Below are 27,949 nucleotides of genomic sequence, written 5' to 3'. Positions count from 1 at the left end.
TATAATGATGGGATTTGAACCCTAACCCCCAGAGTCCTAGACCAACAGCCAACACAATTACACTATATTTATTCTATTCATTCTTGAACAGGACCAAAAAAAATCCCTGATAAATGTTTATTGAATGTGTCAAGATACTTTTATTCAATGGAAATAAAATTGAATAAATATTCTTTACATCTCTACCCTAAATTAAATAATTTTACACTGACTATTAAAGCAAATAATTGTTGGATTTAGAACCATTCTGCCTATCAATATAGGTCAGATTGGTGTAATCAGTTATTTTACATAATGACTGTTCTAAGAAAATTGATGTTTATGCTATATAGTGAGTTTATGATTTATTAATAATTTTAGGAGAATAGTTAATACACCAAAGAAGGTGAATAAATGTAATTTTCAACAGTGTTTGCATCAATGATTTACACTCAGTTTTATTCACTTCTGTATCACCAGTATTACATAGATTCACTCTATTCTAAGTATTGTAGCTGATACTAAAACTGGCTCAGGACCACTGGTAAACAGAGAAAGAAATTGTATCTTGCATAACTTCTTCTCTACAGTACTCCCCACTTAGGTTATTTTGAAATGAATCCCTCAGATTTGGAGATGTCATCTTCCATATGGTTCATAAAGAAAATAATGAAAGATTATTTTTGAATGAATCTCATTGATCTTTTTTATTTGATTGCCCCATTTTTAAAATATAATTAATTACTTAATACCAAAGAGTACATTTCTCTGGAAGACATCAAAATCATGCTACAAAGTCCTAAATAGGTTTTCTCAAAATGAGTCCTACTAAGTTCACTTATTCCTAATAAAAGTATATTCAATTGTAGTTAAACTTACCACTGTGTTCAGACCACTGGAAGTAATGCTGAAAAGAATCTATGATGGTAGGGACTATGAATTCCCAAACATTTATAATTTGATTTTTCTCATGACATTTGCAGGAAATGACTTTCAAGATGTATTTTCATTCAGTGTAGGAAGTATGTATTAAGAAGCATTCATCTACTTTATAGTCTTACTTTGGATCTGGAGCCCTGGTTGGATGCTTTTTGAAGAGGAGAAAATGGGCAGCAATAAATCCCGCATCATGGGTTCAAAGACGTGGCAAAATTTTGTCTAATGTTGACTCCGTTCCATTGTTATTGCTGCTTTTTTCAGTAAAGGCATGTGAACTCTTAAAGAACAGAGTTGCTGACATCTAAAGGCAAAACCCAGAACTGCAAATTTCGGTAATCGAAGGTGGATGTTGCACACTACTACTCTTTTTTAAGAAAGAAAAGTTGGGAAATTGGGGATGAGAGCCAAGAACCTCAAAGATGACGATCAGATAAACTGTCGAGAGCTGTTTTGATTTGCTCCCAGATTTCGGAACATCAGATTTCAAAAGTCATCTCCTCCAATAACACATGCTTGTATGAAAAAATACACATGCAATGAGAGGAGGAACGAAATAGAAAAGTGAACAAGTTGTCCTCCCAATTTTTCTCCAGGACAATTTGCTAGAGTAAATAATGGATAATCCAGTTATTTCTGCTCAGAGAATACTTAGCCACTAATGTGTCATTTGCTGCTTCTTCTTTTCGCTGTTAGTTGAGATTAGCAAGATATTCTCTAAATCAGGAGATCCTCAAACTTTTTAAGCCAAGAACTGGTTCACAGTTTCTCAGGCTGTTGACGGGCTGGACTATAGTTTGAAAAAAACACGAATGAGTTCCTTTACACACTGCACATATTTTTATTGTAGTGCAAAAAAGAAAACGAAAGAACAATACAATACTTAAAATGAAGAACAATTTTAACCAACATAAATTTACCAGTATTTCGATGGGAAGTGTGGGCCTGCTTTGGCTGATGAGATAGTCAAGTTAATTGGGATTGTTGTTTTGTGTTTTCAAGTCGTTTCAGACTTAAGGCAATCCTAAGTCTCAAGTTGAGGCTGGGGTTTGGGTAAATGACCTTGGAGGGCTGTGTTTTTGGAAAAATTGATATGTTTTTGGAAAAAAATGTATTTCTTAATGTTAAACAAATCCAGGGTACCTTTTAACCTATTAAAAGGGAATTGCTGCTTCTCTTGCCTGGATGGAAGAGGAGTCTAATTGCTTAAATCCTTTATGAGAGAATAAGTAGACACCGAAAACATTTATGAATGGTCAATGAAAAATCAATTAGACCTAATTCAAACCAGGAATCACTGTGGTAATAGGAACCCATGGAGAAATCACCCATTGTAAAGCCTGGTTTTTGACCTTTGGCCCTCCAAATTTTTTTGACTTCAGCTCTGAGAAGCTCCAGCCAGAATAACCAAAAGCAAGGAACAATGGAAGTTCAAAACTCATGAGGTGTAAGTGTATTTTGTCCCTGCTATTAAGGTAGTTAATAGGCTTGAGCAAATTTTTCGTTAGTTCGTTAAATTCGTTTAAAATTCGTTTCGTAAGTACTTTTGAATTGACATTTGAACCATCTGCCCACTGCCTTACAAATATTACGAATTTGAATAATAAAAGTACCTTTTTCGTTTGTTTCTGATGTCTTCGGATGTAGCTGTAGCCCCTCTGAGAGGAGAAGCCATGTTGGCATGCCTCTCAGCCAATCAGAGCGGAAGAGGGAGGGAGGGAGAGGCATGGCCATCGATCTGCTAGCATTTTAAAAATGCCATTGAGACGCCCCCCCCGCCCCCCCGCGGGGACCACGGGCTCAGTAGAAGCCTTCCGCATTGCTCTCTCTTCCCTTCTCTCTCTCCCCTCCCTGCTTCTCTCTCTCTCTCTCTCTGAGAGAGAGAGAGAGAGAGAGAGAGAGAGAGAGAGAAGCAGGGAGGGAGGGAAGAGAAGAGAGAAGAGACATGCCTGCCTGCGCTTGGCCTTCTCCTCGCCCTGCCTTGGAGCCGCATGTTTGGTTTTGCTTCTTTCCAGACTTTCCAGCCAGGCTTAAAGGGGAATACCAGAGCCAGGCAAGCCTTCCTAAACGGAATCCTTAGAGCCAGAGGATATCCCTTTAAGAGATATATCTCCAGGAGGAGATCTCCCGGAAAGGATTATGGCACCAGCTCAATTGCAACAGATTCAGTGCCATGTAATCATGTGAGCTGTAGTTTTACAAAGTCCCTAGCCTTCCCTGCAGAAGAGAGCCAGTACCATGCCAAACTACAACTCCCAGTTTTCTGTCAAATTGTTTTGGATTTCAACTCCTACAATTCCTAACTCCAGACATGGGCAAAATTTGCCCTTGCCTGGTATAGAAGCATTATATTCTTCTTCTCCAGACATGCCAACAGTATTAAGTGATAAAATCTTGGGCATTTTTTCCTTTAATGCTAAAAGTTCATAGGTTGTTCAGCAACAGCCTACTGGCTGGGTTGCTATGAGTTTTCCGGGCTCTATGGCCATGTGCCAGAAGCATTCTCTCCTGACGTTTCACCCACATCTGTGGCAGACATACTCAGAGGTTTTGACGTCTGTGCGAAGCTAGGCAAGTGGGTTTTATATATCTGTGGAAGGTCCAGGGTGAGAGAAAGAACTCTTGTCTGTGGGAGGAAAGTGTGAATGTTACAATTGGTCACCTCGATTAGCATTGAATAGCCTTGCAGCTTCAAAGCCTGGCTGCTTCCTACCTGGGGGAATCCTTTGTTGGGAGGTATTAGCTGGCCCTGATTGTTTCCTGTCTGGAATTCCCATTTTCTGGGTGTTGTTCTTTTACTGTCCTGATTTTAGCTTTTCTGTTGAAATTGTCCATGTGCTTCTTGTGAATTTCAGTGGCTTCTCTGTGTAGTCTGACACGGTGGCTTTTAGAGTGGTCCAGCATTTCTGTGTTCTCAAATACTGGCTGTTAGGAATTGTGGGAGTTGAAGTCCAAAACATCTGGAGGGCCAAGGTTTGCCCATGCCTGATTTAGATCCATCTCAAAAAAGGGTATATTTGCCAAGCCCTTTGAGTACGACCTTGGAAATATCTGGTGGCTATAGTGCAAAATGTTCTCAAGTGTTGGGTTTTGGAAGCTGCACAAGATGGCTTTAAGGCCATTTCTGACCCTCAGACAAAACATATGCAGCCAACTTCAGTAAGCTGGAAATAATGTCTTGATCATGTATCCAGCTCAAAAGCAGATTGTGATGGGAAAGTTCTGGAAAGTGCAGTATAGAGCAGGCATGGGCAAACTTTAGTCCTCCAGATATTTAATAATAATAATAATAATAATAATAATAATAATAATTGTTATTAATCTATTTCTAACCTGCCCTCTCTCCACAAAAGGACTCAGGGCAGCTTCCAAATGCAAAGGCAAATATTCAATGCCTTATACAATAATAAAAACACAACACAATAAAATAGCAAATAAATCATAGCTAAAAATGCATATAAAATTGATTCTATAGGGAGGATAAATGATTGGATTTCAACTCCTACAGCTTAGCTTTCTCTGCCAATAATGGTACCATACCAAACTAAAGCTCCCAAGATTCTGTAGCAGTGAGCCATCTTGGATATTGTAAGGGATTTATTATTATTATTGTTGTTATTATTATTATTATTATTATTATTATTATTATTATTATTATTAGACCTTGTTCCCAGAAAGGTGCCTTCGCTGTGGCTCCCAACTTATCTATCTACCTTTCCACATATTCTCCACATTGTGTGTATGTGTATGTATATTATATATACATGAGCCCCGATGGCGAAGTGTGTTAAAGCACTGAGCTGCTGAACTTGCAGACCGAAAGGTCCCAGGTTCAAATCCCGGGAGCAGAGTGAGTGCCCGCTGTTAGCTCCAGCTTCTGCCAACCTATCAGCTTGAAAACATGCCAATGTGAGTAGATCAATAGGTACCGCTCTGGCGGGAAGGTAATGGCACTCCATGTAGTCATGCCGGCCACATGACCTTGGAGGTGTCTATGGACAACACTGGCTCTTGGGCTTAGAAATGGAGATGAGCACCAACCCCCAGAGTCAGACATGACTGAACTTAACATCAAGGGATACCTTTACCTTTACCTATACACACACACACACACACACACACACACACACACACATATGCAGGGACTATATATATATATATAGATAGATAGATAGATAGATACAGTATATATCACACACACACCAATTTAACAAAGTTTCAGCCACAAAAACAAAGTTTCTGAAGTAGAACAATGACTTTCACAGTAAAGACAACCCAATGAAACAGGAAATAAGACTTTCAAACCAGGAACAGATTTCTGCAATTATTAAAAAATGGTTTATTATAAAAGCTATGAAAATTCGCCAAAAATCAGAGGATAAGGGAAACGTTCCAAATTTTGGTGAGCTATCAGTGTTAAATGTGTTCTACCACTGTACCAAGTTTGAAGAAGATCACTCAAAAAATGAGGGCGGGAGAGTCCTGTAAAATCTCCCCTCGTGCTGTTTTTTTTTGCTACTGCACATGCGCGTCCGCCATTAACGAATTACTTTTGAAACTAACGAATTTTCGTTAAATTTCGAAAAATTTTGAGGGCAAAATTCGGAAATGACATCAGAAACGAAACGCTGGCGCCCCCTACTTTTGAAACGAGTTTAGAATCAATTTTTTCATGGATCGCTCAAGCCTAGTAGTTAACTAGTGTAAGGTATCATGCAGTCTGGCATCATGTTGGTGGGTCTCTTAACCTATGTTTTATCCTCCCTATGTGTGGCATTTCAGAAGGATGCACTGTATATATAGAAACCAATATGGAAACCAGTCATGTGAGTTTGTTACCAGTGTCCTAATATCAAAGCTTGGTTTCTTGTTTTAAAATAGTAAAATTAATAAAATTAATTTAAAAAAATAAAAAGCAGCATTCTGTACTCCAGAAACATGAGTTGGTGAACTGTTTACTTAACATCATATTGTGATTCATCCTTCCCGGCAATCACATTTGTAACACAAATCTTGCAGTATAACAGATGCATGATGTAATAATAAACAGTGCCAGAAGCTAGAGTTCCTTCATGCGTTAATTGCTGTATATGCCATGACTTTTTGAACTCAGCGGCCAAGGCCTTTGCCATAGTTAAAATTCTTCTTTATTTGCCGTAATCCATGTACATAACAAATATAACATAAGTACATTAAAAACCTATCTGGCTTTTGACAAACGTAGAGGAGGACTGGGCCTGCCTAACCTGGAATTATATGCAGAAGCATGCTGTCTTGAATGGGTCAGAGACTGGACCATACTACAAAATAAAAAACCACTCACACTAGAGGGTCACGATCTCAGAGCTGGGTGGCACGCGTACCTATGGTACGGGGGGGAAAAAACCGAGAAGAACTTTGGAAACCACTTTATCCGGTCCGCCCTATTGAGAACATGGGAAAAATATAAAACAAGATTTTACAGCAAAACCCCATTGTGGGTCTCACCAATTGAATCGTTCCAAAGAAGAGAGATGGGGTGGAATATGTGGCCAGTCTACAAGGACATACTGAGAAAAGAAAACAAAGACTTCAGATTGAAATCACACAATGAAATTAACACAAACCTCACCAAGATATCTTGGCTCCAATACTACCAACTGTAGGAGTACTTCAACAAGGATAAAAAAGTAGGATTCGCTACAGAGATATCCTATTGAGACGTAATAATTAAAGAGAAGAAGAAAGTTGTAACAAAAATTTACAAAACCCTACTTGAATGGAGCACCGAGACGGAAGTTGTCAAACAATATATGATAAATTGGGCTAGGAATATAGGTAGATCGATTACATTAGAGGAATGGGAAACAATTTGGAAAAGAAAAATGAACTATACATACTCCTACGAATTAAAAGAGAATCTAATTAAGATGACCCATCAATGGTATTTAACCCCACACAAATTGGCCAAAATGTCGAAAGACCTGAATGGAAACTGTTGGAAATGTGGCCAATTTGAAGGAACCTTTCACCACCTCTGGTGGAACTGCAATAAGGCCAAACTTTACTGGAAAGAGATACATGAGATCAGTCAGAAAATTCTGAAAATAAAAATCCCTCTAAAACCGGAATTCTTCCTACTAGGCTTAACTAACACTGATTGGAGTACAAACACAGACAAGCTTTTCACCTATATTACTACTGCCGCAAGAATTGTATACGCTAGAGCGTGGAGACAGAAAGTGACACCAACAAAGGACCAATGGCTAGAGAAGATGCTGGACATCATGAATATGGACGAACTGACTTCACGGATTGCAACAATGCAGTTAAAGACTAGAAAAAAGACTGACTGGACTGTATTCAAAGAATGGATGAAAGAAAACAAGGCTAAGCTGATTATATAAACCCATCATACAACAAATCTGGATATACAATAGGACATAGTAAAGAGAAGGATGATGGAGTTTTTTTTTCCCTGCTGAATTTATGCCCTTATACTCTCTTGCATTTTTGGGGGTTTTTTTTCCTGCACCACCCCCACCTTAATGAAGGAAGGAAGCTTGACTATTCTTTTTTTTCCTTTTTTCTCTATCGACTTTCTTTCTTTCTTTTTTTTTTCTTTTTCCCCTCCCTTTTTGTTTTCCAGCTTTTATCATATTGCTCCCGCTCCCCCCTTATCCCAGCGGATGGTTTTTTTTTTTCCTCTCTCCCCCCCCCCCCCCGCCCTCCTCCCTATCCCTAGAAAACCCCTTCAATAAAAATTATTGCAAAAAAAAAAAACCTATCTGGCTTTTGAGTATGCAGTAGAGCCAGCCTCACTCTTTCCTTTCCTGACAACAGCTACAGAGGAACAGGAAAACATTGCCACTGATCATTTTATTTTCTTTACTTACCTGATAGATAGATAATTTGTTTTATCAGTGAGACAAAAGCACTACTGCCCATGTTGCTTCAAGCATCTCTAGAAGAGATTTTTAAAAAATCATTTCATATTCTTTTGTACTTGCTTGTATTAATATGTATTGTAGCAGAGGAATTCCCCTACTAAAAAAGAAAAAATCTGTTTCAACCTGCTTTGTAGGATTGCATCTGGTTTACCATTTCTGTCCCTTTTGATGCATTGAACACATTACCACACAATGACTGACACACAGAACTTCACAAATTGCCCTCATCCAGCCTCAGATACACTTGCCACATATCTGCCTCATCTCTTCTGATTATTCCAGCAACATTGCTTTGTTGCTTTTTTCAGATGCTGAAAATCGAAACATTGAAATCAGTGTCCTTCACCTACCCAGCCAACTGTTACGGTTTTATATAAATTTGCATCTCTTTTGCACATGTATTATGACCACAGGAGAGAAAGACTCAACTACTATATAGAATAATGTTGCTCAGTTTGGCTTGAAAGTCGGGATGTAAAGTGAGCATTTGAAGTCCTTTTGCCCTGGCGGGGGAGGGTTGAGGGCAGAGAGATCTGTACATGTTATTTTTAAACATTAAGTTAGCAAAGAAAAGTTAAATGAATCTTCCTCAAGAGCCTCTTGAGAAAGAGGACTCAGATTTCCTTATATTTTTTCTCCAAGTTTTGGTTCAAGATAACACACAAGAGATCATCAAATCAATTTATATTTTTTCCTCTTTAATTATTTTTAATTGAAGTACCTGAGGTGTTTGGATAATGGGAAAAGCAGTGGTGAATGTTAGGCTGCATATTTTTTGTGCTCTGCCCATTCATCTAGTCTAGTGTACAAACATGAGGCATATGTGGAGTCTATGTGATTGGATTCTTCTGCCTAAAACCATGCCTATTATACTGTGCCATAACCTTGCCCATGTGAGCAGATATTTTGGTGCTATTGATTGCTGCAAATATTTCATAAGGAGAGAAAGCATTCAAAACTGTTTCTGAGAAAAGTTTGCTTCCATTTTAGCTTTTAGTCATCATTCTAAGATGCTGTGAAGTTAGGTTATTTATAGGGTTGTTTAAATGATATGACAGACTTATGAGACATTTAGGATTAGAAAACTTTTTCCAGAGGATTGCGTGTGTTCACCTTCAACGCAGTTGGTTCTGGCAAGTTCCCAGCAATGAACACAGTGCAGATCTATTGTCAAGAAGGTGAACAGAGCACCACCTTATTAGACAGAAATAATTACAGAGCCTGCTATACTTTTGGCTTCCTTCCACTACTAATTTAATGAACAAAATTGGGTGAAAGCTAAATTTAGCTGTTGCTTCATTGTTAGAGCACAGAATTGTTGTGCCTTGCTTGTCATCAAATCGGGCATAATGTCTGTGGACTCATTGAGGAGCAGAACAGGCTGAAAGAGAAGACAAGGTCATTTTTAAAAGAGTCAACCCCCTCAGTAATAGTCTGAAGTCCATCTAATCTCTTGTCTCTCTTCTCTTGCAGAAAACAGGTCTAAGGCAAATTTGGATTTATGTCTAATATGTATACTACATTAACCACAAACTACTCCAGTGACCTAGAGATGAAAACTCAGAAGGATATAAAATTCCATCTTTCCTGTGAAGGGCTCCTGGGGACATAAATATTCACTGTTATCTTCCCCAAACAGCCCTTTTAGGTTGGGAAATAATGATGGGCCCATCATCCACTAAATTTCATAACTAACTATATTTGAACTACCTTCTCAGTCTGGCAATGTCAACCACATTGATTATCTTGATGCCTTCTGTGTTCCTTTTACCAAGGAATAGCATGTATGTGTACCTACATGTGATAACAAATTAAAATGTTCAAGTAATATGCAATACAAGCCCATGGACCATAGTGGTTCACCAGCATGATTCCTTCTCTTCAACAACCCATGGCAGCCCCAGTAGATGTTACTGCTTTTTACTGATGGGAGAGGAGGGGGGCAGAAAGGAAAGAAGGAAGCAATTCAGAGGATAAAGAACTGGTTAATGTTGTTGTTTGGTCTGTAATTTCAATCTAGATTTCTTTCCTGACCTTTTGTTCTACCAAATATTTATTTTTAAGAGTTTGCTTGCTTAAATTTTACACTTGGAGGCCAATGTTGAATTAGGAGAGTGAATGTAGAGGTTCATGCCTACCCTTATAATTTGCGTTCTTTAAATATTTCATCGCATCAGAAAAACTCTGCTTCATGAATACGTGCTACAGAGTTTATTAATTTGTTATACGGTAATTCAGACACTGGCTAGCCATCACAAAGTATTAGCAGACTAATTGGAATGTCATGGATTGGTCACACATACTCTGATTTATGTGGGGATAGAGTTATAACATTTTATTTTGAAAGGAGCCACTGTTACTTAAGCAATTTGGTTTTATAATATTGTTGACAAACATAAAACACTTACACAAAAGTAGTACAATATGACAGAAAGTAGAGCTAAGGAAGAAATAGTTGTTCTGTGGTGATGAAGTCAATCACAGCTTTTCCTTTCCTTTTTTAAAAAAAATTGCTGAACATATTCAGTACAAGGCTTTGACTTCTTTCAGATACTTTGGCAGTTTCTCTATATATTACATAGTTAGACTGAAAGTGAGGCAAAGAAGGAACAATATTCATTCAGATTAAACACAATAGGTATGAAAACATTGAGCTATTATTTTCTGTGAGGCTTAGTAGGTTTAAATCAAGAGATATCAGCACAAATAAATTGTGCTCTCAAACTTGACCTGAAAGTACAAAGAACATTTTCCGCCATCTTGAAGGCTGACTTAGCTTCCCAGTTGCCTACTGAAACAATGCAGAGCAAAAAATATTGACATCAAATCTTCCCTCCTAATGTACCTGTTACACCCCTAGGCAGCGATAGCACTGAAAACCAACACAGAGGCCAATAACAATATAATATATTTATTGAAGCAAATAAAGTTCCAAAAGGAAATAAGCAGCAAAGTTGAATAAGCAATTGACCTTTCAGGAAAGATCAAAATTAGTCCAATAGGTGAAAGTCTTATGTCCAGTATTAAAGTCCAAAGTCCAGGAACCGAAACACACTCAAACTCAGCTTGAGTATTGAGTGAGGAAAAAAGCAAAGTGGCATGAAAGAGTTCTCTGGAGTAAATGTCAGAAAGCAGGATTTCAGGGCAAAGCATGAACTAGATGTGCAGGAACTGAAACGCAGTCCAAACTTGGGCAAGGAGGTAGACCGGAGCCCAGTCTACTCAAGAGTAAGCGCACCTTCAGGCCGCTTGGATTCCAAGAGCTAGAGACAATGATGCTTCTCAGTCAGAAGTAAAGTTGACACCGCGCAGGAAAGTTCCCAGCGCAATACTTTTATTGAAGTTCACAAGCTCCCTCAAACCAGGTGTCTGACTCCCAAATTCTTCTCAAGAGAACTGGGCTTAGCCATAGTCACCACGCTCCGCTAATCTGGCGCTTCTCCTCAAACTTGTCTCTGCAATCTGTCTGTTTTCAAAAAGGCCCTACGATCAAACACTAAACCTTCAGGAGAATCTGGGAGAGCGGGTGCTGTTTCAAGGGCATCCTTAATTGGCTCTGGCTCGGAGATGTCAACAGAAGGCATCTGGAAAGGAGTTGATTCTTGCTGACATGGGAGAAAACCAAAGTCTTCTTCGTCCTGGACAGTAATGGCCACAGGGATCACAGTACCTGAAAGCGCTACATTGTATCATATGTGGTTCTCATTGTGAGTAGATCATCCCTCCCACACTTCATTCATTGTAACCACATCAGAGAGCGTATATGAAACAAGCAAGGAATGGGTAATTGAACAATCACAGATTACAGAAATGTGTATGTGTACTGGTATAAACATTGACAAAGAGTGTATGCACAAGGAACTTTTTGTCAGGGTGGGTTTTAAAAACATCATCTCCAGCAGCATCCTGATTTATTGGTGATCCTTTGACTCTCACCAATTCCTCCTTGGTCAGACTGCTTCCCATCCAGAGAAGCAGTACCGACAAACGACACCTCAGTCGCAAATCAGCTGAATGCAGCGATTCTAAGGCTTTATTCCAAATATATACAAAGATATTTATAAGATACAAAGTCCCTCACTCATTGCAGACATGCTTTCTCCTTGCAGATCAGCTAAGCACACACACACTACTGATAAGAGCACATTCCACACAGAAAGATGAACATCCTCTCCGGCCAGAAGTCACGACCTATTGGCTGTAGCAGGCTATCACTCAAACTGGCCTGCTGTTAACAGTTAAGTTGCTGGAACACATGTCTGGTATACACAGTTGCAGACAGTAAAAACACTTGATTCATCATTTCATCCTTACACCCAAAATAAACCAACAATTCCCCTCTAAAATTTTAATCAATGTTTTTCCACTTAACACTCTAAACACTTGCTTAAACTCTTTTTTTTTTTTAAACCATTTCTGGCGCTTTGGCAATACTTGTGTCAATTTACATATTGGAACCCACCAATCATCCGATTCAATTTCAGGCTTGTAAAAATTTTCTCTCCCCTTTGTTCATCATGTAAGCCTCCTCATCTCTTTTTATACTTGATAGCTCAAATTGATGTAGTCCTCCAATAATGACCAATCGGTTGTTTTTACTCCTCTGCCAGGATTCTTTTTTAATAAGTATCTTAGTCTATCCATATCCTCCAATACCTTATTTAGCCAATCTTCTTTATCCGGAATCTTCTCTAGTTTCCACATTTTAGCAAAAACCATTCTTGCTGCTGTCGTTAGGAAGGTAAGTAGTTTTTCTTTGTTAAGATTACCTACGAGTCTTGTCTCAAACATATCCGGTAGATAGATCTCTGGTTCCATTTTGTAGTTCACTTGTAATATTCTTTGACACTCCTTATGGATCATATTCCAAAAAAATCATTGTCTTGTCACAGGTCCACCAAGCATGATAGTACGTGCCTTCTTTAGTCTTGCATTTCCAACATTTGTTATTGGTCTCTTTGTACATCATACTTAACTTCTTAGGTGTTAGGTACTACCAGTGTAACATTTTCAGTCAATTTTCTTTTAAGTCCATTGCATAGGTAAATAATTCTAAATAATTCTTAAAGGTTTTTGGCAACATAAACATGTATTTTAGACTTGCTTTAGAAGCCCGTGAATCACATATAAACCATAGAGAGGATCCACCTTTTTTTACAACCCCCCTACCAAATATACTCATGGTGCAACTCAGTATCTACTTATCTGAAAGTTAAGTTCAGTTTCTCTCATTTGGACTTACTTTTAAGTAATCATCACTGGATTGTGACATTAATTGTATGCATTCAAATGTACCTCTAGTTGTAGAATCATAAGCCTTGGAATTGGCCTTGAAGACAGTTCAACTGAGTTGAGGATTTTTTTTAATTTTTTTTTGGCCAAATTGGGAAGGATCTAGGAGTCCGTGTTTTAAGAAGTAGTTGATTATTTGGTCATTTTCACAGCATGGATAATATTGTTTCATACACAGCACAGTTAAGTTTTATGCATATCAACCAGAAGTAAGCTCAAGTGAAACAATGGGTGTAGCCACACTGAAACAGTTAAAGTGGTTCAATACCACTTTAACCAGTATGGCTATGGAGGCCCCGGTGGCGCAGTGGGTTAAACCCTTGTGTCAGCAGGACTGATGACTTGAAGGTTGGGTTGCTGACCTGAAGGTTGCCGGTTCAAATCCAATCCAGGGAGAGCATGGATGAACTCCCTCTATCAGCTCCATGTGGGACATGAGAGAAGCCTTCCACAAGGATGGTAAAAACATCAAAAATATCCAGGCATCCTCTGGGCAACGTCCTTGCAGACAGCCAATTCTTTCAGACCAGAAGTGAGATGCAGTTTCTCAAGTCACTCCTGACACACACAAAAATCCCAATATGGCTCTATGTTATAGAATTCTGTTATTTAAAGTTTGTTGTAGTGCCAGACCTCTGACAGGGCTAAATCTCACAAAACTATAAATTTCGGAATTACATAATATTGTGCTTTGGCAGTTAAAGTAATGTTAAACCCCTGTAATTCGGCTATGTGTCTACATCCAGTTTCTCAAGACTGCAAATTGAGGGGTCTTCCTTTGCTAGCAGATCCAGATTTTGTTGAATTTATTTATTTCTCACATTTATATCCCGCCCTTCTCACCCGAAGGGACTCAGGGTGGCTTACAACAGTGGCAACAATTAGATGCCCATACAAATTACAACTAAGCTTTTGTTTCCACTTGAGGTTCACCATCCCTTTCGAGTGAGATTTTAATGGGATTATTACTAGAAGAACATGCTTATGAAAACTTTACTTCTGACTTTTAAATTGAAGAGCCAAATCTTTGTGCCAAAGCATTTGCTTTGAGTGCAAATGACCTCAAATTTAATCACTGCATTTTCAGGTAGCGCTAATAAAGATTCCTATCTGAAATAGGAAGCCTCAAAAACAACAAAAGGGAACAGCATGTGCCCCACTTTCTCTTTCTTGCTATGGTCCAAACTTCTTTTAATTTTAAAAGAAATTTCTAACTAGAAATGTGCTATATTTTTCAGGAAACAGCATATTACATACGGCAGCAGACAGTGTGACCAGCGCAGTACAGAAGGCAAGTCAGGCTTTGAATGAACGTGGTGAAAGGTTAGGTCGAGCAGAAGAAAAAACAGAGGATATGAAGAACAGTGCTCAGCAGTTTGCAGAAACTGCACACAAGGTACGAAGCTAATTAAAAAAGCTAAAAGAATAAAAAAATATTTTTGCATTCTTTTCCTTTCCTTTTCAAAAAGTTAGTGCTTCTGATCTCTCACTTCTGCCCAACAAGATGTTGGGTTTATTGGGTTCTGTTTCAAAATATCTAAAATTACTTACTGCATTTCAGGAAGAAAACACTGAAAGATTATTTTCTCCCGGAGAAATAAATTATTTGTGTTTAGGGCTCCCCTATCCTCCAGGGAATATTTCTACATTTCTGATGGATTTTGAATGGATTTTAACTGAATTTTTTTGGTGTTGTTTGTATTTAATTCTGTTCTAATTTTTGTATATTTGTATATTTTAAATTCTATGCTAATGCTTTTATGTTAAGCCACTTTTAGTCCCTTTGGGAAGATAAGGTGAGGTATAAATAAATATAATAATAACAATACATGTCATCTGCTTTAAAATGTAATATATGTAATCTACCTTTCGTTTGTTTGTTTTTTACAAATATTGGTAAGCCAATTAAAAAATTTCAAAGTGATCTACAAAAATAATATGTACTCTAAATAACATTTATTCATTAACATGTAGTATACACTGTAAAAATAATTAAGGTACAGTATTTCAGTTGTCTGTACTACATCATAGGTTGCTGTTTCAAATACAAAAACATTTTCAACATGTCTAAAACAAAAAATGGTGGGGCATATTGAATTTCAGAGGGAAATATTTCTCCCTTGTATGGGCTATTTAAGATAGCCCATACAAGAATACAGACCAGTACAATAGAAGTGCTAAATATTTTTTTAAAAGTAGAAGCATGAAAAGGAAAAGTTAAAGAAAAAGAGAATACTTAAACTTTAACGCAAATCAGGCTCCATCGATAAACTTCAGTGGACACTCTAGACAGTTAAACTTCAGTGGACACTCATGGGGATGTAGTTAACCAGTTATAATTCATGAGTAAATCAGTTTTTTTTTAATTAAAAAAACTGAAAATTTTCGGGGGGGGGGGGGGGGTTGAACCCCTAAACCCCTCCCCATGGCTACAGCCCTGCTCAGTACTAAATACTACTAACACACACTAACCCACTGATTTAAACTGTTATTAATTACTAAGAGAAAAATACCAAAAAGGAGATAAATATTCTACCACTACAGATTCATATCTTATTTAAGAAGAATCTCCTTTAATTTTAGATGAAAACTGTCATATTCCCAGTACAAAACCATCCTTGATTTTTAACTTATTGTTTCCTAACAAAGTTTCCTGCAGTGATATGGCTAATATTGTGTTAGAGGAAAGCCTTTGCTTATATTTATCCCAGACTTGTCTAAGGGCCCATATACATTACAACATAATGATATTTACATGCAGCATGTATCTTAATATTAGTATACGAAAGATAATCATGCCACTCATATCTTGAGCAATTTCCTTAAAATTCTAAAAGTATCTTGTTACTAAGTACAGTTCAATCATTTCCTTCAAACACACGAAGCAGCAGACCTCATAATACGATGCAATATTCAGAACCATTCCTTTCTTTAGCATCCTTCAATGTCTTTTAACCTAGATTTTCTGTCATTGCATAAAAGGGCATTCCATATCTTATGGGAATTGTTTGGAAATGCAATAAACATTTTGGTAACCATTTGTTTTACCACTACAGTTCTTTGCACAAAAGATAAAGAGAATCTTCACTGATACTAGTAGATTTTCTGTAGTATCACAAGATTAGCTGAATATGCCCTCAATCCATACTGTCCTTTTTAACCTTTCCTCTGCAAATTCTGTCTTCTTGACTGATATCTCTAAGTAAAGTCTTCAGTGCCAAAATAAATAGCACAGGTGAAAGAGGGGCAATTATGTCTAATTCCCTTTTGTCTCTCAGTTGACCAATATCTGGGCTTTTTGACTGAATAGCCTGGATGTTTTCTCCAAAATCCATTCTCTCAAATGCTTTCACTATAATCAAGAACATCAAACCAGCCTTTTTCTCGTTAGGATGTTTAGTGTAGTTTAGTGAGGCATCAGTAATCTTAGGCAGAGAAGGCACAAGACCTTGTAAAACTATAGCCCCCATGTCTCCATAGCATTGAACCAAGACAATCAAAGTGGATTCATTCTACAGCATAAATGCATCCAAGATTTTCCTTTCCATTGCCGGAAGCTTTCATCTCCTAAATTACAAAGAGTGAACTTTTTTCACTGCACATTACATTTGGCAGCAAATACTTTTTTTTTAATTTCAGGGTTTTGAAATTTGAGATGCGTATTAGATTTGAGTAAACATGTGTATGAGCATTTTCCCAAGACTCTGGCATCTGTCCTTTACTTAATAATCCATTACAAATAATTTGTATGAAGTAATCAATCTTCAAATTTCTTATAATATACTACTTTCCCAGTTTTTGTCCTTTTAATTGCCTCAACAAGCTCCATTATTGTTACAAGTTCTTACAAACTGTCTTGATTCCAATTGTAATTAATCCAAATATTCTTCCTTATGTCGACTTCTCTAATATTTCTTAAAGATATTTCATTCAAAGTCTTTTATTGATCAGGCTATCATTTTAGAATAGGATGATCCAGCTCTAGGTAGCCACAACTCATCTCAGGCTTAATTATGTTGTTTTCTATTCAAACAATTTCCTGCCTATGCCTGAGACATCACTCTTCTTAAATGCACTCTTGTTGGGTGCTTTCAAGTAATTTCTGGTTTATGGTGACCCTAGGACAAATATGCCTTAGGATTTTCTTCAAAAGCTGTGACTTTCCCATAGTCACACAATGGATTTCCATGACTACATGGAAATTTGAACCCTGATCTTCTAGAGCTACACTCCAACATTCAAACTACTAAACAAAACTGTTTGTCTTCTTACATTCTCAGCCCAAATCTTGTATTTAGTCTGTGTTAGCAATCATTTTCTTAGTAAGCAAATCTTCCCAATCAGGCACCCATCCTTATTTCTATTCTTCTGTTCCTTCACACATGATCCAGAGAGTTGACCCATCTACTCTTGTCCCTGCTGCCATGACTGATAGCTATCTGACAGCATTTTGCCTTGAAAAAAGTTCACATACATAAGTTATGGTAATAACGATTTTTCAGTTAAAAAAATTAAAATTTGAGGTCTATGTGTTGGAGTTGTTGTGAGGAGAAATAATACTGAAAATCAATACATAATAATGAAACATAATTTTTGCTTTCTGATATTATTGTTTTCTTATCTTAATCAACTTTGTGAGCATTAATCAGTCTTCAAGTGCTCTAGAATCTGAAACAATCCTCTTTTTTAAAAAATATTTCTGATGCTGTACCAAAAGTGGATACTATAAGCAAAATCTTGCTCTAGTTTAGTTCTTCAAAATTACTTCAGTTCTACTGTATTTCCCTTTTTCTGTCACTTATGATTAAGAACTGAATTCTACTAAACAAGACTTAATTTCTATGTTGTTCCAATCACTACAAAAGAAGGAAATAAATTAATTATTTTGATTCAAGTTTGCTTAGAAACACATTGAATTAACTTCACAAGAGCTGTTGCTACAGTAGTCAATTATTTATACAAAATCACAGTTTGTACGCAGTTCATCAAATACTTATCTGTGAAGTACCTGGCATGTAAAATACACTGGGGAAAAGTCAATGATTATATTCATTAACTTTTTTAAGAGGGTTGGAGGCAAGTGTTCATTTTTCAATAACTTCATTTTTAACACGTATTCCAAGGCACACTCAAAGACTTCATTTGAAAAATGTGGCATGAATGCTGTGAGATGTCCAGTGCTTCTGATACTGCCTTCAAAGTGCTGTGACGTTTTAGTGAGTGGCTGCATGTCAAATTATTTGCTGTGGGAAGAGAAAGAGACATGGTGAAGGATGTTTGCTGACACCTCTCAAGGATAGGATTCGCTGTGTGTGTCCTAAAATAGCCAAATGATAACTTGCCAGTGCAGTTAAGAGCTGATAATTGAAAGATGCAGCTAGTTACTGGTTGTTTACTTCAATTTTTCAAAAACACATATTGCTACAAGTGGAGGAGATACATCAATAAATGGATGAAATAGGCAATAGCGTAGCGTGTTTTTGCACAAAGAATTGCCTAATATTCAATCCCTGCCATTTGTAGAGTTGTTAAAGATACCTGCTTGGCAGTCCTAGCAGTGTTAGAAAATGTAGACAATAATTAGCTAGGGAACCAGATCAGGAATAGGGAAACTAATAAGGCCCGTTGACACATGCAACCACTGGAGACTTTGTTGGATTCCCAAACCCCTAGCAGACCCCTTACAGCTATCCAATGATCCACCACTAAATGTGGCAAAAAGCCATATGGCAAGAGTCTCCCCTCTCCAAAAAAAAAACCCCTGAAATAATTGACTACAGATGGCCAAAAATAGAAAACAGAAATCCTGATTTCAATCGCACAGTAATGGTGTGAGGCATGCAAACATAACTTAATGCATGCAGTATTGTTTGTGTAGATTATCTGGCTAGGTAAAGGCATCTTCCTGTTTTTGTCTTTTTACACAGGTTTGCTTAGCATAAGAGGCAGCACCTCAAGCTTAGGTATGTCCTCATGTGATCCACATCCAATAATGTAGGGCCAGATATTAGGCATAGATCCAGACAGAGTGAAGAGAGACTGTAGTGTATCCCATTACTTATGGCTTGTTTATTGTTTAGCCTAAAGAATAGGATAATATCCATTGTTCATTAGGAGGGTGGTGAGCAAGAGTCTGTATGTGGTTTGTCTTTTCCTTGCACAAGGGATGCTATTTTTTTAATTCCTGTAATTTGAGAAAATTCTTGAAATTAGGATGCATGGTTTGTTAATATTTTTCAGTCCCAGACTAGAGAGATAACCCAGCTGACAGGGACCTGAGAGAGGGTCTTTTCAGTGGCTGCCCTTGGCCTTTGGAACTTTCTGCCCAGGGAAGCCAGAATGGTCCCCACTCTGTTGTCCTTCTGATAGCAAGCTAAAATCTTTTTAATCAGGCAGGAATTTAAACAAGAGCAAGCCAAGAGGTGCTGTATAATATTTTAAGAATGTTAACTGTTTTTAATGTTTTCAGTAACCAATTTGTATGTTTTATCCTATTTTAATATTTGTATGTTGGATATTTTAAAATATTTTTTTATTGTGAGTCGTGTTGTGATAAAAGCAGGATACAAATAAATATATAATAATAATTGTCAGGATGCCATATATCAGCCTTGAATATACAGTCACCCTGACATGGTGGAATGCAAGGAGGAAAGGAGCCAGCTGAAGCCAATAAGGCCATCTGACCATTGTTATGGGAAAATAGAAAGTAGAAGGAATTGAAAGAGAACTGGAAAGGGGGGGGAGTACAAAGGACTATAAAATCTTCCATGTTGATTGCCTAGTTAGAACTGTCTTGCTTATACTCTGGTGACCAAGAATAAAAGGTATCCCGTGTTTGCTGAACACTGTGAGTGGTGTTTATTTTGAGAGGTCCCAGGACCAGACATAATAATAATAATAATAATAATAATAATAATAATAATAATAATAATAATAATAGCAACAGCGACAACAACAACCTAGACTGTGTGTTTAGTTCTTTACTTGCAGTGGAGGTGAGGGATTTACTTCTATTTCATCTTCCCATGCCATTTTCTTTAAAGCAGATACAGAGAATTACCCACTAGATATTTTAGATTTCCAGAAACTCCCATCATAGTTGATTTTATTTATTTATTTATTTATTTACAGTATTTATATTCCGCCCTTCTCACCCCGAAGGGGACTCAGGGCGGATCACATTATAACACACATAGGGCAAACATTCAATGCCCATAAACACATCAAACAGAGACTGAGAGAGACACACAGAGGCAAGTTAACCTTCTTCTGAGGGGATGTTCGATTCTGGCCACAGGGGGGAGCAGCTGCTTCATCATCCACACTGACGGCACTTCCTCATTCCAGGTCGTAAATTAGTTAATCTTGCCTCCCCACTTTATAAGTGGTACCTTATCTCCTACTTGATAGATGCAACTATCTTTCGGGTTGCTAGGTCAGCAACAAGCAGGGGCTATTTTTTTATTTTTAATTGACGGGTGCTCACCCCGCCACGGGCTGGCCTCGAACTCATGACCTCATGGTCAGAGTGATTTAAGGCAGCTGCTCAACAGCTGCGCCACAGCCCGGCCCCCAATTCATTGATTTTATGAATTGAGATTCAATATATCTGGAAAGACTCAAGGTTCATTCTTTAGAGTTTTGACTATCATTGTATTTAATTTAATGTAGATTAATATATTAAAAAAAATTCTAGTTTCCACTGGTGCCACTTCAACATTTAAACATTTAGCTTTCTTCTCTATTGATAAGATGTTATAGACAATGTAAAATCACAAATTAAGAGAAAGTTTAATTTGTGTTTCAGACAAATGCACACTTTTTTGAAATGTTGCTGATCATTATTCATCTGGGACCCCTTCTACACTGCTATGTAAAATCCAGATTATCTGCTTTGAACTGAATTATATGGCAGTGTAGACTCCTATAATCCAGGTCAAAGTAGATAGTGGATTATTTGCTTTGATAATCTGGATTATATTGCATTGTAAAAGGGGCAATATCTGACAGTAATTTTAAATAATTGCCTTAATACTTTTCTTTTTCTTTTTTCTCTTTTCTCTTTAGCTTGCCATGAAGCACAAGTGCTGAAAATGCCTAATGTAGAGATATTTCTGAGAGGAACTGAAAAACTAGATTAATATGTTTTTACTGGAGATGCTTTTTCTTACAATTCATTGAAACCCAGTTAACTTCAGTTACTATGTAGGAAATAAGTTGCATTCCTACCCCTTCTATTGTTAAGCAATTCTGCTAAATCACAATTTTTAAACAAAACTTATTTAAAGTAAGAGATGGTGTTAACATAGAAATTGGACCAACGGCTGTACTTAACTGCATGTATCTGCAGCATCTCATTGTTCCCAGTATTAAGTAAGAAGGAATAAATTTAGCTACAAGAAAGATTACTGAATAAAAATAATATCCTACCAGTTGTTTCATAATAGCCTTCTATAATACTTTTTTGCAGCTACACATTATATGGCTTCTGTTATTGGGCAAAGCCAAGTAGTTTGACATGAAAACCAGCCTGGCTTTTCATTTCTGCCATTTTTAGTAAACACATTTTGCAAGTACCATCACCAACATTACAGTGTAGATTTGAATGTGACATGTTACCCTCTTGTCAACACTGTATTCCATTCTTTCAACTCTCTGGATGTATTGTTTAAACTATTCAGTAATATCATCAGGGATGCATTCCTCAGATATGAAGTTCTAAAAAATCTGATGATTACATTTCTTACTGCTTCTGTATCTATTCTGGAATTTAATGGACATGTAGAAAACATACTTGTCTTTTATATAACATTTTTGTAATATAAGACCTTCAAGGCTAAATGCAATGTTAATCTTGTAGAGTAGACCATAAAAATAATGGGACCTATATTAATTTTAACAAGTCTTATTCATTTCAATGAGTTTAGGGCATAGTTTCTCAAACTTGTTGGTCCAGATGTTTTGGACTTCAGCTTCCCCCAATTCCTAACAGCTGGCAAACTGACTGGGATTTCTGGGAGCTGAAGTCCAAAACACCCGAAGGAGCACTGTTTGAGAAACACTGCTCTAGGACAGTGGTTCTCAACCTGTGGGTCTCCAAGTGTTTTGGCCTACAACTCCCAGAAATCCCAGTCAGTTTGCCAGCTGTTAGGATTTCTGGGAGTTGAAGGCCAAAACATCTGGGGACCACAGGCTGAGAACCAGTGCTCTAGGAGAAACTAATGTTGGATTTAGCCCCACAATATGCACAAATTAATCCAAAATTTTAATATAACCCCAAACACTCCCAGTGTCTGTAGTTCTCCACTGTCTAGGAATGTTTTAGCTTTACTGAGTCCATATTTTTCATCATTTGTTGTCTTTGTTTTCTTGGGAAAATACATGATTCCACTTGGAGGTATATAATTAAATATACCTCATCACCATAACCATTTGTTTAGTAAAAATGCTTGCCAAAGACATCCTAGTTCACATTTGTTACGAAGTTATGCTTTCTGATTTACATGTGCAGAAGCCTCATGGGTTGGGAAAGACACAAATGGAAGCTGCACATAGAATTCTTGGTATTGGAGCTCTGTATCCAGAACTCAGATCAGAGTTTCCTATGGAGTTCCCAACATTTGTTATGGGAGAACATACCTTGAACATGGGGTCAATTCTTTCAGCTTTCAGCGTGAGAGCGGTCAGATGAAGGGCAAAGTCCAGGCCATTCCCCTTCAAAGGTAAAATTGAATGAAATCCTGTTTTCTGCTGTCATACGTTGGGCTGGGTGAGCAGCATGGGAGCAACAGCATGTTGCACCTGTGAAACTATGGACTGGCACTATGTAGTACATTTATTTCCAAAGGAATGTTTCAGAATTTTCAGATCTTTTGCATTTTTGTCTGTGTTTGAAATTCATAATTACATTTTTAGGCCACAAAAGATTTATCTAATCAGTTGCCATTACATTATGGTTGGCAATTTAGAATGGGTAATAATTTTCTAATAAAGCAGTCTAAGCCAAAAGAAAGGCTTTGAGATATACAATATCTTGTTTGCACAGGCATAACAAAAGAAGCTAATTCAAAAAAATCTTATAAATCAACAGGAAGAGAACACCCAGTTGATTCAATCAACCCTCAGTAAATGTGGGCGTGCTATTTAATAGAAATTGTTTAGAACCATTAGAATGTCTTTACTCACAACTATAATAACAAAATCCTGCCAGCCAGACATTTTTGAAACCAGAATAATTTATTTATTGTAAACCTTTAGCTGCGTGGTTCATTTGCCACTCAAACGCCAATAATGTAAGGTTATCTTTTGAAATTAGATTTAGAATAAAAAAATGAAGTATTTTCTTTTGTAAAAATTATTGCACAGCTCTCCCAAAGCAAAATATACATCAATATTTCATTACTCTCGCTAGTTAAGATGTAAAAGTATGGCTAATTGGAATACAAATAGTACAAGTTCCCATAATACATTCACAGTATCGGTTTGTTTTCAGGGTTAGCAATTAATCTAGGATAGTTGGAGGACTTGCCTGTAGTGCCCACTGCATGTAGGCCATGAGGGAGTGAAGTGAGCTTTCTATCATCCTAATCCTAAACGGCTCTGGCTAATTGGCACAACTACATGGGCAGAATTTATGGTCAGTTGCATCATAAACAACACACCTGCAACTTCCATGTGGACATAGCTGTATCTAAAGGAAGTCCCAGATTAAATGAATATCCAGGAAACCTCAAGAAAGATTAGATAACAGAGTGGATTGAATACTGTATATCATAAGCCATATATTTCTGCCAAGTCCCAGGGTTTTTTATTTTTAGACTATGAATCATTATTTAATGCATTTACATGATGCCACTATTTATTTTGTACATTTTACACTTTTTTGTATTTCAGCTAAATTAGAATTTTGCTTCTTGTCAGGCTTGTTTTCAGACTGCCAAACAAAACCCTAATAATTTCATTAAATTTGTGCATCAAAAAGGTAAATCTTAATTATGTTTTCTGCTTTTGAATACATTTATGTTACATGGCAATCCCTTAGGATAATTAGAAGCAAGTGTGCTGACATCCAATGCTGAAGATAAACCTAATAGTGTTAAATGTCCTCCTGGAGAAGAGCCGTAGTAATACAATTCTAGTATTAGATATTTGTGTACATGAAATATACAGTAATTTGGATTAATGTTTCATATTCAAAATGGTATTTGTACAAAGTAACATGATCAATAGTTTCCTTATTAACTTTTTCAAAGCTCTTCAAATATAACTCATGCATTACAAGACTTAAGACTGTCGTAGCTGCAAAATCAGTCTTGGCAACCTACTTTTGTGGCTAACTAAACATTGTGCATTAATGTGAAAATATTATCAGAATTTGCTCTCTAAATAAGTGGTCTTAAAGTTTGTTTTGCTTTCATATTCCAAAATTGTAATACTTGTTGTTATTTCTCAGAAGTTACAAGGGAATCGCAAAAAATATTGTGGGAATTCTGAAGTAAACTGGACCATCTCACTTATTTATCTTTACAAACTTTATTTTTTGCCATTAAACATTTTGTCATTGAACAAAACATAATTCTTCTATATTATTTAATGAGTTTGGACATGGATGTAAATACATATGGCAGTTTCTAGGACAAAGGGAGAAATCATATGGCCCTCTAGATGTCTCTACTCTGCAGCTCACCAAAAATCCTGCTCAACATAACATAAGAACTCTTGGGATTTACGCTTCAACATCACCTGGAGGGCTACATGTTTCACAGATGTTTGCAAAGTCAAGAGATTGAATGGCAGGTCTCTGGGTTTCTCACCATTGGCAGTGCGAGTTAGGACAATGGGTTGACAGTCTAGCAACATCTACAGAGATGCTCTTTGCCAATCTAGGGTCCATTTCCTTTTGAAAAACTCAACTGGAGAAATGTGTTCTGAAATGAAAGTCTGCAAACACACAGGTGCACAAGGGCTTATTCATGCATCCCTTATGGATCCACTAGACTCATTGCCTTGTTGGTTACCAGCACCTTCAGACTCACAGGAAGCAGTCCAGTGTGGTGTGTTATTGTTCTGGCTTACCTTGGTTTAGAGGCAACAGGACAAGTTTTTCACATGGCCATGATTGTGTGACCCTGTGTATAGATGCACTCTCTATTGTTCTCCTATCTCCGATGTCTTTTCAGAAGTACCCTTTTCCCATTGCTTTCCCCCGTACACATATATATACCTGACATAGATTAAAATGTGATGTCAGATCCCGTGTATGTGTTCTGTCTTTCCTCAAGAAAAGCTTACAAGTGTGGATTGCATTAACAGAGCCTATATGTGTATGTTGTATGGTGAACTGATTTGTGTGCTATATTCATTTCAATGCCTATTTCTTCTTTTGTCAATATAAAACCTTACATTGTATTTGTATCTGCTGGCAGAAGTGCCTGATAAAATAATATGTTAAAAGATCTGTTTGGAATCAGCCATTCAAATGGAAAGTTTCATGGCTCTTTTTTATTATATAGATGCCTTAATTAAATCATTTACAATTGCCGACAAAAATGTGATGTTGATTCAAATTGTGCAGTTTCTCCAAGAAGTTGGTTGCTGAAGAGTGTTACATTTTGCACAATATCATTTAAAATTATTGTGGTTTCTTATACACATATACTGTAAATATTCCCATTATTGCAAGATAAATTAGAAGTGTGCTCCATGCACAGTATGAAATGTTGAATCCATCCACTCTCCTGAAGAATGAAAGCACTAAAGCTATCCATGCTCATGGTGCTCCGCTACATTGCTGAATGTTATGAATGCAAATTGCAGTTTATCCCTTTTAATAAATAGCTGTTGTAAATCCCTCTGCATCTAAAAATATTTGGACTCTTAAACTGGGATATTGGCCATGTACAAAGTGCAATCTGGCAAAATTAGAATTTATGGTGTGTAATATTTTGTTATGTGTGATTCATATAAAACTGTAAAATTACAATTTTGTTTTCATAATAAAGATTTTAATAAGAATATGAATATTGATTTCCATTATTATATTCTTGGGCATCTTGTATATTGCTAAAATGTAATGAAACTCTAATAATCTTTTCTGTAAACTGGGTTGTTGATAAACTTTTAGTACTCTCAAGTACTAAGAATGAAGTTGGAAGGTTGTGTGTTATACAAATGCCCAAAAGTGTCCAAATTCTTCTTTTCTGTGCAGTAAAAACTATAATAGGTTTAGAAGAAGATATCCTGTTGGGGAATGCTTTAAATTCTTCCAGGTGTGGCTCAAGTGTCTATTTTCATAATAGCTAGTTCATGAGTTCATGTACTAGCTCTGGAATGATTGTACTCAATGTGACTGTAGATCTGAATTCACATCCATGTCTTCTAGTTCCCATCATCCTACTTGTTTTACAGTAATCCTTCTTAGAATGGTGAGATATACGTGTAATCCCATCTTCACTGATTGCCTGTTAACTTTCATTGTTTGTGATTGAGCCATGCCAAAGTGTAAAAGAAGGTTTAGAATAATAGGACATTTTTTTTATTGCAGAGCACTTTTAATATGCTGCACTTATATATTCTCTCCTTCTGTTTTGCTTTAACTGCCCACCGCAAGCAGTCATCAGTTAGCCTGCTCTATTCACAGGCAATCATTTGCTTCATAGAATTGTTCTGGCACTCTGCCAGAACTGAAGGCTACACCTAAAAGAAATCCCATACTGCTCATTTGCAAGAGCCACATTTAATGGCTGGTATCAGAGTCACTCATACTAATGGAAGGTACAGTGAAATGGGCAGTGTTTGTCGTTATATTGAAAACTGGGCATTGAGTACAATTATAGGTGTACACATACATGCTTATGCATACTATTTTTAGCATTGCTATAAGCTTCCATAATGAAAATTTGATGGGCATCTCGGGAGAAGCTTATTGAATATCTCTGTGCTTCTGTAGCCTCTAGAAATACCCACAGCCTTACTTTTTTGCTGAGCCCATCTGAAACTTGGACTGCTGTGCAATCTCATTTGCTAATTTTGGCATTTATTGATTGCAGACCATATGGCAAGATGGTAATGTACCAATAAAACAGATCTGGAACTAATTTAATGCTGTTGTACCTCAGAAATACTTGTCAGGTGTAGTACTGTGCACTCATTTGTGTATACCTAAATCTGAGCTGCTTTTAATTGATTATAGGATTTAGAAAGAAACCATGGGGGTTTTATGAGAAGCATGTGTGGTCAAGATTCAATCAGGATTATTCCCAGTTTAATAAGTGTGGCTAGGACTAATCATTTTTACACTGAAGCAAGAAATAACTTATTTGTGTGATAATAAAGTAGCATAATGGTACAGGAGAGTCTCGCTTATCCAACGTTCTGGATTTTTGTAGTCAATGTTTTCAATATATTATGATATTTTGGTTCTAAATTCATAAATACAGTAATTACTACATAGTATTACTGCGTATTGAACTACTTTTTCTGTCAAATTTGTTGTATAACATGATGTTTTGGTGTTTAATTTGTAAAATCATAAACTAATTTGATGTATAATAGGCTTTTCCTTAATGCCTCCTTATTATCCAACATATTCGCTTATCCAACATTCTGCCGGCCCGTTTATGTTGGATAAGTGAGACTCTACTGTACATAGCAAGAAAAACAAAAACATTCAGCTTGATTCTACCTTTTTGGAGAAAAATATATATTTGCTGTCAGTTGGCATGCACACCAAGCTTCATACTGAGGGGGTTGCTCATTTGTCGTAATCCTAGATTTGGAAAATTAATAATTCCTCTATGATCCACCTCTGA

General features: G+C 37.0%; 1 protein-coding gene across 6 annotated transcripts in view; it reads left to right on the top strand.

The window, feature by feature from the left end:
• The window catches only part of stxbp6 (syntaxin binding protein 6), a 119,912-nt gene extending 93,753 nt beyond the window's left edge, over positions 1–26,159 (top strand). For 5 of the 6 annotated variants that reach the window (XM_062968220.1, XM_062968218.1, XM_062968222.1 and 2 more), the window contains 2 exons: positions 14,375–14,532; positions 21,207–26,159. In XM_062968220.1, coding sequence (XP_062824290.1) covers positions 14,375–14,532; positions 21,207–21,230 — 182 coding nt within the window. In that variant the 3' untranslated portion in view covers positions 21,231–26,159. Of the gene's footprint in view, positions 1–14,374; positions 14,533–19,063; positions 19,100–21,206 lie in introns of all 6 variants that reach the window. The other variant, XM_062968221.1, reaches the window with a different exon arrangement.
• Positions 26,160–27,949: the final 1,790 nt, after the last annotated feature.

The sequence above is a fragment of the Anolis carolinensis genome, chromosome 1, assembly GCF_035594765.1.
Source record: "Anolis carolinensis isolate JA03-04 chromosome 1, rAnoCar3.1.pri, whole genome shotgun sequence".
Classification (NCBI taxonomy): Eukaryota; Metazoa; Chordata; class Lepidosauria; order Squamata; family Dactyloidae; genus Anolis; species Anolis carolinensis.
The sequence above is the reverse complement of the archived record's forward strand: the minus strand, read 5'-3'. Positions and strand labels throughout refer to the sequence as shown.